A 13,107-nucleotide genomic window follows, 5' to 3' on the forward strand; every position below is an offset into this window, starting at 1 on the left:
TGAGGGGATACTGAAATGATTTAGCCAGGGCGCCCGAGCCAATGGTCCCTGAGACCAAGATGGCGGCCAAATCCAATATGGCCGCCGCCTGAAAGGGTTTCGGCTATAGCTTTTGAGCCAGATGAGATACAAATACAAACTTGATGTCTATTTTACCTTCTTTGACCATGGGAAACCCATAGGAATACTTACATTTATAATTGGGTATATCAGGACCCCCCAAATTCCCTAAATTCAATATGGCCGCTGTTCGAAAAACAGTTTTGACTACAAATTTTGAACCAAATGCGCTACAAATGAGGATGTGGTGTCTATGTTATGTTTATTGACCACAGGAAGTCCATTGGCATATTTATATTTATGCTTGTGTAAGTCTGGAACCTGTATTCTTTTCAAGACTGTGGTTGAAAATCCTTTTTTTTACCACAACTTTGAAGGTTATTCTCAATGTTGATTCATTTCCTTATAAAAGTGAAATGGTTTTCAGTGTACCACAGAATACATTTCAAAGTGTAATCATATAAGAAAGAATAAGACACAATTATTATTGCAAGGCAATATTTATATTGTTAAATTGTTGAAATAATAATATAGTCAATTTTTCCAAAACTCTTAAAGGTTTGCTTAGCATAACAAAAAAACAGCAATAACATAAAAAACAACAGTGAATTCTTATGGTCTCTCACATGAATTATCATTATCACTCACAATCACCGGATCTCTCATTGTCTTCACCATCATTGTTTGTACAAGCACCCTCACATGCACATATAGAAGTGCAATGAACTCCGGCTTTACAGCACTTACAGTGCCCTCTACATGCTGTCTTGCAGCCACAGTGGAGGAGAATGGTGCAGGCTTTACTGGCGTCTCCGAGATTAGTCCAGTAAGGTTCCCAAGTCTTGCTCGTAGAGTCCCGAAACCATCCCCATGCATTAAACTCTGGGATATCTTGCTGGACAGCGGTTGCCTGATTCCAGTAGAAGCTGGCCTGCAGCAGTGCTCTTTTGATGTGCTGAATCAATGCAGCTTGGGTGGGTGGCAGGTTCTCGAGAGACTTGGTACCATTTGAGAAAAGGTGATGTCTAGCTTCAACTACACGGCTGGCACCACAGCTCTTGTTGTACATGATGACGACCATACGCTCCAGTCTTTGGACATGGACGTCATTGTTGATCTGTTCAGGCTACAAGGTGAGGGTAACCAGAGATTCTGTGAGATCTGGTGTTGCCTCCCAAGCTGCCCATGCACTCTTTTTCCCATGGCACAGGAAGGCTGAGGTTGTGTCACAGCCTGTTAAAGCGTGGAAGAGTGGTAAGGCTAGTGACTTCTGGGGACCAAGATCCTTGCTGATTTCATGAGCAGGAATGTCCCTATAGTTTTTCCACCTGCAAAGCCGATCCAGAGCTCTGTGAGGCCGAGTGTGTTGAAGAAGCGGATGGCAAGGATGACAACATCGCTGTCGACAGTCCGGACAAATGCCTTTTTATGGCCATTGGCCCCAGCATGTGCAAGATGCAGGATTATTCTTGTATCTGCTTCTGGATGATTACAAGGCTGAAGGGCAGACATGTCATACCCTGGTCTGTTGGAGAGTAGAGCATCTTTCTTGGTGGAAAGGAGGAGTTTACCTGACATGCCATGCTTGGTTATCTCTTCACTGATATATCCAAATAGTTAGATATATAACAATATATCCAGTATATATATAATAGATATATCCAGTTACGTTTTGGAATTGGAGTTCTCCCATCTACTTTAGTTCTTGATCTGGTTCCTCTGCGTTGGTGAGTTTGTGTTTTGAGGTTCTCCTCTGGATATGTATCAAACACAATATCCAATCACGTGACAGATTCATAGCTCATGTGTGACCTCACAAACCCAGCAATATTGGTGTTAACGTAGTCATGGAATGTTTTTTCAGTAGTTGGCCGGACCATTTGGACCATGAGCTATGAATCTGTCACATGAGCTCATCATGTACAGCAAGAGCTGTGGTTCCAGTCGTGTAGATGAAGCTAGACATCACCTTTTCTCGAATGGTACCAAGTCTCTCGAGAACCTGCCACCCACCCAAGCTGCATTGATTCAGCACATCAAAAGAGCACTTCTGCAGGCCAGCTTCTACTGGAATCAGGCAACCGCTGTCCAGCAAGATATCCCAGAGTTTAATGCATGGGGATGGTTTCGGGACTCTACGAGCAAGACTTGGGAACCTTACTGGACTAATCTCAGAGACGCCAGTAAAGCCTGCACCATTCTCCTCCACTGTGGCTGCAAGACAGCATGTAGAGGGCACTGTAAGTGCTGTAAAGCCGGAGTTCGTTGCACTTCTATATGTGCATGTGAGGGTGAAGACAATGAGAGATCCGGTGATTGTGAGTGATAATGATAATTCATGTGAGAGACCATGAGAATTCACTGTTGTTGTTTAAGAGTTTTGGAAAAATGTACTATATTATTATTTTAACAATTTGACATAATATATATATTGCCTTGCAATATTAATTGTGTCTTATTTTTTCTTATATGATTACACTTTGAAATGTATTCACCTGTGGTAAACTGAAAACCATTTCACTTTTATAAGGAAATGAATCAACATTGAGAATAACCTTCAAAGTTGTGGTAAAAAAAAAGGATTTTCAACCACAGTCTTGAAAAGAATACAGGTTCCAGACTTACACAAGCATAAATATAAATATGCCAATGGACTTCCTGATGTCAATAAACATAACATAGACACCATATCCTCATTTGTAGCGCATTTGGTTCAAAATTTGTAGTCAAAACCGTTTTTTGGACAGCAGCCATATTGAATTTAGGGAATTTGGGGGGTCCTGATATACCCAATCATAAATGTAAGTATTCCTATGGGTTTCCCATGGTCAAAGAAGGTAAAATAGACATCAAGTTTGTATTTGTATCTCATCTGGCTCAAAAGCTATAGCCGAAACCCTTTCAGGCGGCGGCCATATTGGATTTGGCCGCCATCTTGGTCTCAGGGACCATTGGCTCGGGCGCCCTGCCTAAATCATTTCAGTATCCACTCAGCTACATCTGTGCCAAATTTGGTGCTTGTAGATGAATTTGCGCTAACAATGGTGTGTAAGGCCCCATACTACAGCCCAAACTGCTTTTTTGGACAGCGGCCATATTGGAATTGGAGGATCGAGGGGTCCAGATATACTGGGTCATAAATATAAACATTCCTATGTGTTTCTCATGATCAATTAAGCTGAAAAACATATCAAGTTTGTATTTGTAACTCATGTGGTTCAAAAGTTAAAGCCGGGACCCTTTTCGGGCGGCGGCCATATTGGATTTGGCCGCCATCTTGGCCCCGAGGGTCGCTGGCTCCGGCGCCCTAGCTAAATCATTTCGGTATGACCTGAGCTACATCTGTGCCAAATTTGGCGCTTTTAGATGAATTTGCGCGAAATTACCTATTTATGTGCTTAAGGCCCCCAACTATAAGGAATGTTACAGAAAGGCGCTTTAGTGCCATTTTAAATGATTTTAGATTATTTCAAATTTTTGATGATTTGATTTATTGATCTGTGTTTGTATTTTCTTTTATTTTTATTGAAGATAAAAAGGGAAATATAAAGTTTTATATGTGGTTACTTAGTATTTTATAAAATTTTGGGGTTACTGTGCCTAAGAGGTAATAACAACAGTTGATTTGCGATTGTTTTATTTTGTGTTATTGCTATAGGGTCCAGGAGACAGGAGACTTGCCAACGGATGTGGGATGTATAAAGTGTGTGATGAATGTTTAGAGGTTAAATGTTACCCGTTGAAAATTGAAGCATACAAACGGGGTTGTTTTGAGTTTAAAAACTTCTGTCAATCATGTATACTTTCCAAGGGTTATTACATGGCCGAAATGAAAACATTTGCTTTTTATGATCGAGGGGCTAACTTTACGGGTCCAGGCTGCACTCATTACTTAACCTATGATGCAATGAGATTTATCATTGCGATGAAATGGCTGATCATCGATTTAGATGACGCAATTGAGCTACTAATTGGGAACAGGGAACGTGTGACCAAGACTACGTGCTGTGTTGACATTCATACCTATGGAAAAATAAGGTGGTCTCGGGGTTTTGTACTAAACAAGCACGTGCTAACGGGCGTATTGTTTATATTAATGTGATTGATCCATTAGATTTGTCTTCGCCGCCTGACACAAGCCCGGTGGGAGCTGAGAGTGTTGGACGAGAGCTTGGCGGACAGTGGTTCCGAGCTGGCTCTGTACCCAGAGGATCTGGTGAAATTGGATCAGGCCCCGAGACACCGGGACTCGTTCAGGTGGAAACCTGTGTCCCAGCGGTGGTTCCGCAGAAGCATGGAGAGTCTGTTGACCCAGCACGGGAGAGTGACGATGGGTTTCTTCCATCGGGAAAGTGAATTAGTATATAGGTTTCATGAGTGTTGCTTAGACTTCATTATTCCAACGCAATTTGTTTTTAAAGTTAAAATTGATGAACTTGATGTGATTTACCCTAGGAATTTTCTTAGAGAGCAGCATAATGGAATTGACAGGAGGATTGTACATGAAAGTGCCATTGTACGTTCGAGAGGGGGTGTGGCAGGATTTGTGAATTTTAATAGGTATTGCGAACCTACAAATACACTTCCAAACACATATGCACGCACACACATACATAGAAGTCCAAAGTGCAGAGGACGGAAAGGACGCAAGAATACCCATATATGGGAAACAGAGATATCAGCGAAAACCCCCGTCTGAAGCAAGAGACGATTGATGTTGCAAGGCTCAGTCATGAGACTGAGTTCCTCTGGAAAAAACCCAAGAAACTGTATTAGAACAATGTAACCCAGTTCCGTATAAATATGACTGCATTTTTGACTGTACGTTGCTGCATTTTTGATTTTGATGTCGATTGCATCCCTAGAGAGAAATCAAATCTCTTCTAGTTTAAACCTAGCTGAATTTCTTTTGGTTTAATTTTGCTCTGCTGTATTATTGTAACTTGAGAAACCTCGGATGAGAACAAGTACGTATTTACTCCAATTGCTTGAACTGCTTCAAGGTAATTAGCCTTTGTAATATTCACTCATACAGGACTGCCCTGTTGAGATTGAATAAGCTGAAGTTTTATAACCTGTAACATTTTCTATTTAATTTGCTACGAGTTTTAATTTTGTGTAACCAGTGTTTTAATCTTTTGTATAAATAAATTTTTATTTCTAAAAGACAATCACTGTTAAGTTTTTACTTCAGCTACTACAAACAGTTCTAAAAAGCAATAGACAGAGCAATTTATTAATCCTTTTCTAAACAAAGAAAACAAGGATTCCAAGAGGGGTTCTGCTGGATGGTAAGCATGATTTTTATTCATATGTCTAGTAAATGATGTTTATTATTGTTTCCTGGGAGTGTAGGGACTACACCTAGATTTACTGGTATAAATTATAACAAGCTAATGAGGGAATTATATCTATTCTGACCTGACAGCAAAAGACCACCTAGACACAGAGATACCAGGGGTTATTCAGGAAAGTGAGAGTAGTACCAGATCTCACCACAGTAGACGCATGACAAAAGTCAAACTGGTTAGTAATAAGTGAAGCTGGTAATGCTGTGTGTGTAGTGGTTTAATCCTCCTCTGCTGAGATCTTTAGAGATTTAAACATCTTTTATCTTGAGTTGATTTCATCTAAGGCTGTGGTTGGAAGTCAGTTGTAGTTCTTTTGTTTCTCTTTCCTTCATTGATTCTGCTTGTTAACAGCAGGTGTTAATCACTAATGCTCAATAATCACTTAATTAATCACTTAATTTATTGACTGCAATGTATATCTACTTTAAGTAAACTCAACTGAAATAATTGCAGAGTACTTATAACTATTGTTTTTCAAAATTAAAAGAATTAAGGCAATCGGTTTCCTCAAATGAAATGAGTTAGCTTAATTTGTTGGGTTTTACAGTGTATGAATGTTTCTCAGCTGTGTTATTATATTATTATGAGCATTAATAACTGTGTCATGTCCTGTAGAGGCGCTGTCGGCTCTGTCTGTATGTTTCTCAGCCGTGTTATTATATTATTATGAGCATTAATATCTGTTTCATGTCCTGTAGAGGCGCTGTCGGCTCTGTCTGTATGTTTCTCAGCTGTATTATTATATTATTATGAGCATTAATATCTGTGTCATGTCCTGTAGAGGCGCTGTCGGCTCGGTGAGGATGTTTCTCAGCTGTATTATTATATTATTATGAGCATTAATATCTGTTTCATGTCCTGTAGAGGCGCTGTCAGCTCTGTCTGTATGTTTCTCAGCTGTATTATTATATTATTATGAGCATTAATATCTGTTTCATGTCCTGTAGAGGCGCTGTCGGCTCGGTGAGGATGTTTCTCAGCTGTATTATTATATTATTATGAGCATTAATATCTGTGTCGTGTCCTGTAGAGGCGCTTTCGGGTCGGTGAGGATCTGCACTGCTGTGGGAATCACTGTGTTTCTCTTCATCACATGGATCCATTACTACATGAACACAGAGCTGAGGAAACACTGGCCTGAACACTGTAACACTGCTCTCTCATCAGACAAAACACTGAAGAAAACACATCTGAGCTCCAGATCAACTGAACTTCACTGAAGTCGACTGATATCTTTATATAGATCTATAAGAAATATTTAATAATTCAAACATTGTAGAAATACAAACTCGTCAAACTCCGGTGCTGCAATCATGATAATACTGTTATTTGTCTGTTACTCTCCTGAATTTACTCAATGTAAATAACAGTATACATTTCACAATGCTTTTATAATGTAGATATTGTCATAAAGAAGGATCTGATCCGCCATCTGAAGGTTTAAATATTCAGTGTTTCTGATTTATTTACACTGTTGAACTTTGCTTACAGCTAAAATCAACATTACATACAAAGCAAAAGTTTTATAACACAATAAAAAAAAAACCTGCATTTATTTACAAAACCAAGAAAAAAGTACAAAACTATATTAACAATGAATAACGGCACTACACTGAACGGCACTATCACATGATCAAACCGTCAGTGTCATTTTTGTATTTGATGCTTTTCACAATCCATATGGTTTCAAAACAGCTTTAAATTGTGCCTTAACGTATTAAAGTGTTGGATATACAATCTGGAATAATCCTTGTTCTCATGATTGTGACAGCACTGAATGCGGCTGAGTTTCCTCCTGAACTCCAGAACTCATCATCTCTTGTGTTTCTTCTGTGTTCTGGTTCTGCTGAGATCTCTTGGCTCGTCTAGATCTCACTGAATCCTGTGTTTAGACCGAGACACGTCATTTAAACACTATCACATCCTCATACTTTTGGAGAGTTGTGTAGTATGAAGTTAAAAGTCTCCTGATGTTGCGTGTCAATAAGTAAATAAATGATACTAACCTGACAAGACTTCAGACAGTTTTCGATCTCTGTGAAGTCAGAACAGAGAGAGAAAAGACATCAGTGGATCTGTTTCAGTCTGATCATTCTCACTTCAAATTATATGAAATTACTACTCATTTGCATAGACCTTTAAAAAAGACATAATTTTAATAACTGCTTTTACTTAATATTGATTTTAATAGTGACTCTGACTGGTTTAAGACACTGTAAAAAAGTTCAAACCACTTCAAATTTAAAAATAGATCCTTGACAAACTGCAGTCCAGTCAATGATCTGAACAGACCAGAGAGCCGACAAACACACAGATTCAACACTTAACACACACCCCATTATTGTCCCAGACAGCAACATAGTGTCGGCCCAGATCCGGTACATGTGGATTCAACACACACCAGATGTGAGCCGGATCTGGGCCGACACTATGTTGCTGTCTGGGACAATAATGGTGACGAGTGCAAAGATCTGAATAATCACCATTTCACACATGTGTTTATTACAGAACGAGCTCTACACACTCGGCCGCTTCTCACTGGTCATGTGATAATCTGGTGTTGGTTCAGTGTTTGTGAGGTAGTGATGTCATCAAGTGCTGTTCTCTCTGTAACCGTCATTCATCTTCACTATGAGCTGCGAAACTCAGCAGACGCTTGATTTCTAAAGGATTCCAGTCTTAATGGAGCTCTAGGGGGATTTTAAGTGTTAAGAGAGTAAATGGCAGATTATTATTATTCATTATAGGAGTCTAAGATGAATGTGTCCAGACCCTTACGGAACAAAATATATAGGAATATACTGCAAAATATAATGTGATATGTTACATAATACATTTCTATAAATGGGAAACTAGTGCTTATATTTTTTTATATACAGCAATATATGCATTGACCATGTATGGCTATAGATTAATACTTATAAAACATTTATAAATATTATATGTGGTTATAAATGTGGGCAGGTGAAAATCCTGCTGGAAAATGAAGTCAGCATCTCCATAAAGCTTGTCTGCTGAAGGAAGCATGAAGTGCTCTGAAAATGTCCTGGTAGACGGCTGCCTTGAGTGGACAGCACAGTGGACCAACACCAGCCGATGACATGGCTCCCCAAACCAACACAGACTGTGGAAACTTCACACTGGACTTCAAGCATCTTGGATTGTGTGCCTCTCCATTCTTCCTCCAGACTCTGGGACCTTGGCTTCCAAATGAAATGCAAAATTTGCTCTCATCCGAAAAGAGGACTTTGGTCCACTGTGCTTTATTAAATCCAGAGTCAACACAGCCGTCTACCAGGACATTTTCAGAGCACTTCATGCTTCCTTCATTTTGCGGCTGATTTGCACCTGCCCACACTGCCAAAAGAGCCAAAACCTGGTTCAGTGACCATGGTATTACTGTGTAATTACTGTGTGATTTCATGTAATATTCAAATTTTCAGGGATTTTGATTTCGTGGGTTTCATAAGCTGTAAGCCATAATCATCAAAATTATAACAAATAAAGGCTTGAAATATCTCACTTTGCATGTAATGAGTCTATATAATATATTAGTTTCATCTGTTAAGTTGAATTCTTGAAATAAATCAACTTTTTGATGATATTCTAATTTTATGACCAGCACCTGTATGTATATATATGTATATATATATATATATATATATACACACACACACACACACACACACACACACACACACACACACACACATACACGTCTATATTACTAACAGGGGACTATCGCTCTACACTGGCCAAGAGGGGACTAGTGTTTCTGGTCATTTTGAAGAAACAAAAATTACATACAAAATTTTCTTTTAAGCTCTTTTTTCATAATATAACTTCAAATATGCATTTTTTTATTTTTAAAAAAACATGCCAAGTGGGGACCTGAAACTCTGAACGATCTCTATCTATACTAGTGGGGACTTGATAGCCTGCAATGGAGCTGTGTGTGTGTGAACAGTGAAGTGAACTGGCAGTGAAGTCTGCCTTCATTATGTAACTATATATATATATATACATATATATATATATGTATATATATATATATATATATATATGTATATATATATATATATATATATATATATATATATATACATATATATATATATATATATATATATATACATATATATACATATATATATACATATATATATATATATATATACATATATATATACATATATATATATATATATATATATATATATATATATATATATATATGTGTGTGTGTATATATATATACTGTATATATAACCCATCAGTTATCAAAAATTTTAAAATATGATTTTTTTTACGAAAGACCATTTAAATCTACAACGGGGTAAAAAATACAGACGGCCCGACGGCAACAGTTCAAAAGCAGAGGCGAGAATATCCTCTTATCATTCATAATATTATTTTTTCTTATTTAACTCTTCATAGATACTTTCTATGCTTGGTTATGCAGTCCCTAACAATTTATTGTTACTACTTTTCTTAATAATTTCGTCTGTACCTCAGTAGCAGTTCCATACCAATAAATAATACAGAATATTATTTGATATTTTTCATTTTCTTTCATTTTCACACTTTCAATGAAAGCACTATAAAACATCAGAAGCGTTATGTTGTGGACATTACAGCAAAGTTATTGCTTTAAGAAATTCATTCTCTGTTGTGGCCTATTAATTAAAACATAATTTCTACTCTAATAAAATCAATAGACATGCCATTTTTTTTCTGTTTCCTTTTTTTTTTCTAGGATGTTGATGTACAGAGAAAGTCAGTGTTTGAATTATTGCTCAATTTAAATGCAACCAAACATATGTCGTTCGTTACCATCCAACAGTGGACCTTTCTTGAAGATCTAATTCAAAACTTTTGAGTTGACTTGCTGCATCTGGTCATTTTGAAGAAACAAAAATGAAATACAAAATTTTATTTTAAGGTCTTTTTTCATAATATAACTTCAAATATGCAAAAAAAATAAAATAAAATAAAATATATATTTATAGGCCTAGGCATCAGAGATCACAATATGCATAGTAAAAAAAAGAAAAGAATGACGAACATCATCAGTTATCAAAAATTGAATTGCTTGAGGAAAGACCATTTAAATCTACAATGGGGTAAAAAATACAGACCGTCCGGCAGCAACAGTTCAAAAGCAGAGGCGAGAATATCCTCTTATCATTCATAATATAATTTTTTTTACTTTCTATGCTTGGTTATGCAGTCCCTAACAATTTACTTGCCATTGTTATGTGTCATTGCACACACACATACATATCTATATTACTAACAGACCAATGTCGCTCTACACTGGCCGAGAGGGGACTCTCGGAACGATCTCTATCTATACAAGAGGGGACTTGGCTGCAATGGAGCTGTGTGTGTGTGTGTGTGTGTGTGAACAGTGAAGTGAACTGGCAGTGAAGTCTGTCTTCATTATGTAACTATATATATATAGTATATTATATAGTATATTATATATTACGCCTTTTATCATTCATAACATTATTTTTCTTATTTAACGCTTATTTTCTCTCTTCATAGATACTTTCTATGCTTGGTTATGCAGTCCCTTTAGGGTTTATAGGATTAATCAAACAGAAATAGCTCTTTAAGGTAACGATTTCAGGTCACTATAGTGACCTATATTTAGTATAGCGTAAAGCATACTTTATACAGTGAATAATGATTTTATTAATCAAAATGAACTTCGCGTCCCCAGTTGGATGGTAAAGAACGATACGTGTTTGGCTGCTTTGTACATTTCTTGCCATCACAAACACACTGTAAAGATTTTGGAGGTCAATCTCAAAATGTTATGTCGACTTGCTGCACTGAACATTTTTAGTTGGTTCAGTTGAAATATATGAAGTAGGGATGTTCATTTAACATTTTGTTTTCTGACTGAAAGCTGATGGTTGTTAACCAGTCATCATCAGTTAACTGACATGATTTGAAGGTTAGATTAGAATTAAATGGACTTAGAATAGAATAGTCTGTGACCGATTCAAATACCTAAAAAATGTAGATTTACATGTGCAAATAGCAGCATAAACAACAGAACATGAGGATTCACACATCAAGCACCCGCAGTGCTTCTGTGAACACAGTAAACCAGAATAAAAGTGTATATATAACTGTATATATAATAAATAGGCCAACTTAAATGAACAATTAACAAAACTAAAGTGCAATAAATAATACACGCTTTAGGGTCTGTTTACACGACATCATTTTCAACTGAAAACTGAAAACGTTTTGGCCGTTCATTTCAACGAAAATGCCATTTTGGGGGCCTGACAATGCAAGCTTTTGAAAACGAGTTTTTGTGAGCTCATCTAAAGTGAGGACTAGTTATGCCTTGTAAAGCATTTATAAAGGAGATTTAAAGGCTGTTAATATTTCTATGTTCTCTATCACTGTGTGTGTTTGTTCCCTTTTTCTGTTTAGAAGATAACTGAGTCTTTAAATCTCCTTTATAAATTATTTACAAAGCATAACTAGTCCTCACTTTAGATGAGCTCGCAAAATAGTGAACTGACCACTACTAAATGCTTTATAACTCCCTGAATCTACTATATTTACTCACACTTTCTAAGTGATCTTATTAATCACTGTAAACACCTAAATAACTGATTTGTAAATAATGCTATACTTCATTTAGAAATGATAAATTGATAATTAATATTTAATAAAGTATGAAAATGCAATTATTAAACACATTATAGATATGCTTCTAACTCAATAATACAGCGTTTAAAGGTGTATTTATAAACTGCTTATTAATGTCTGCTTTATGAATAATGATTTATCTGTTTACCAATGCTTAACTAATGATTAATAGGATGCAGTTATTATAAAGGGTTACCATATATATTATATTATATTTCTCATAATATAACTTCAAATATGCATTTTTTTATATATATAAAAAAAAAAAAACATGCCAAGAGGGGATCTGCAACTCAATGTCATAATTATAATGTAATTATTATTATATTATTAAGATATTAATAATGTGACTGATAGTATTGGCTGCCTATTAATTAAAACATAATTTCTACTCTTAAAAAAAATCAATAGACATGTCCTTATTTTTCTGTTTCCTTTGTTTCTAGGATGTTGATGTACAGAGATATTCAGTGTTTGAAATATTGCTAAATTTAAATGCAACCAAACATATGTCGTTCGTTACCATCCAACAGTGGACCTTTCTTGATCTAATTCAAAACTTTTGAGTTGACTTGCTGCATCTGGTCATTTTGAAGAAACAAAAATGAAATACACAATTTTCTTTTAAGGTCTTTTTTCATAATATAACTTCAAATATGCAAAAAAATAATAATATTTTAAACATGCCAAGATGGAATATCATCTCTGAACGATTTCTACCTATACAAGAGGGGACTCGCAATAGCCTGCAATGGAACTGTGTGTGTGTGTGTGTGTGTGAACAGTTAAGTCTGTCTTTATTTTGTAACTATAGTTACAAAATAAAGACAGACTAAATTGAATTGAATTGCTTGAGGAAAGACCATTTAAATCTACAACGGGGTAAAAAATACAGACGGTCCGGCAGCAACAGTTCAAAAGCAGAGGCGAGAATATCCTCTTATCATTCATAATATAATTTTTTTACTTTCTATGCTTGGTTATGCAGTCCCTTTAGGGTTTATAGGATTAATCAAAC

The 13,107-nt window shown here is 36.3% G+C and overlaps 1 protein-coding gene across 1 annotated transcript in view; it reads right to left on the reverse strand.

Moving 5' to 3' along the window:
• Positions 1-6,844: 6,844 nt before the first annotated feature.
• Positions 6,845-13,107, reverse strand: part of LOC309506967 (uncharacterized protein) — a 96,424-nt gene continuing 90,161 nt past the window's right edge. The window contains exons 15-16 of the mRNA XM_082181018.1: positions 7,418-7,446; positions 6,845-7,293 (exon numbers count right to left, since the gene is read on the reverse strand). Of these exons, the coding sequence (XP_082037144.1) occupies positions 7,168-7,293; positions 7,418-7,446 (155 nt within the window). The 3' untranslated portion in view covers positions 6,845-7,167. The remainder of the gene's footprint in view (positions 7,294-7,417; positions 7,447-13,107) is intronic.

Source organism: Leuciscus leuciscus (genome assembly GCF_965113295.1).
Source record: "Leuciscus leuciscus genome assembly, chromosome: 1".
In the NCBI taxonomy this organism is placed as follows: Eukaryota; Metazoa; Chordata; class Actinopteri; order Cypriniformes; family Leuciscidae; genus Leuciscus; species Leuciscus leuciscus.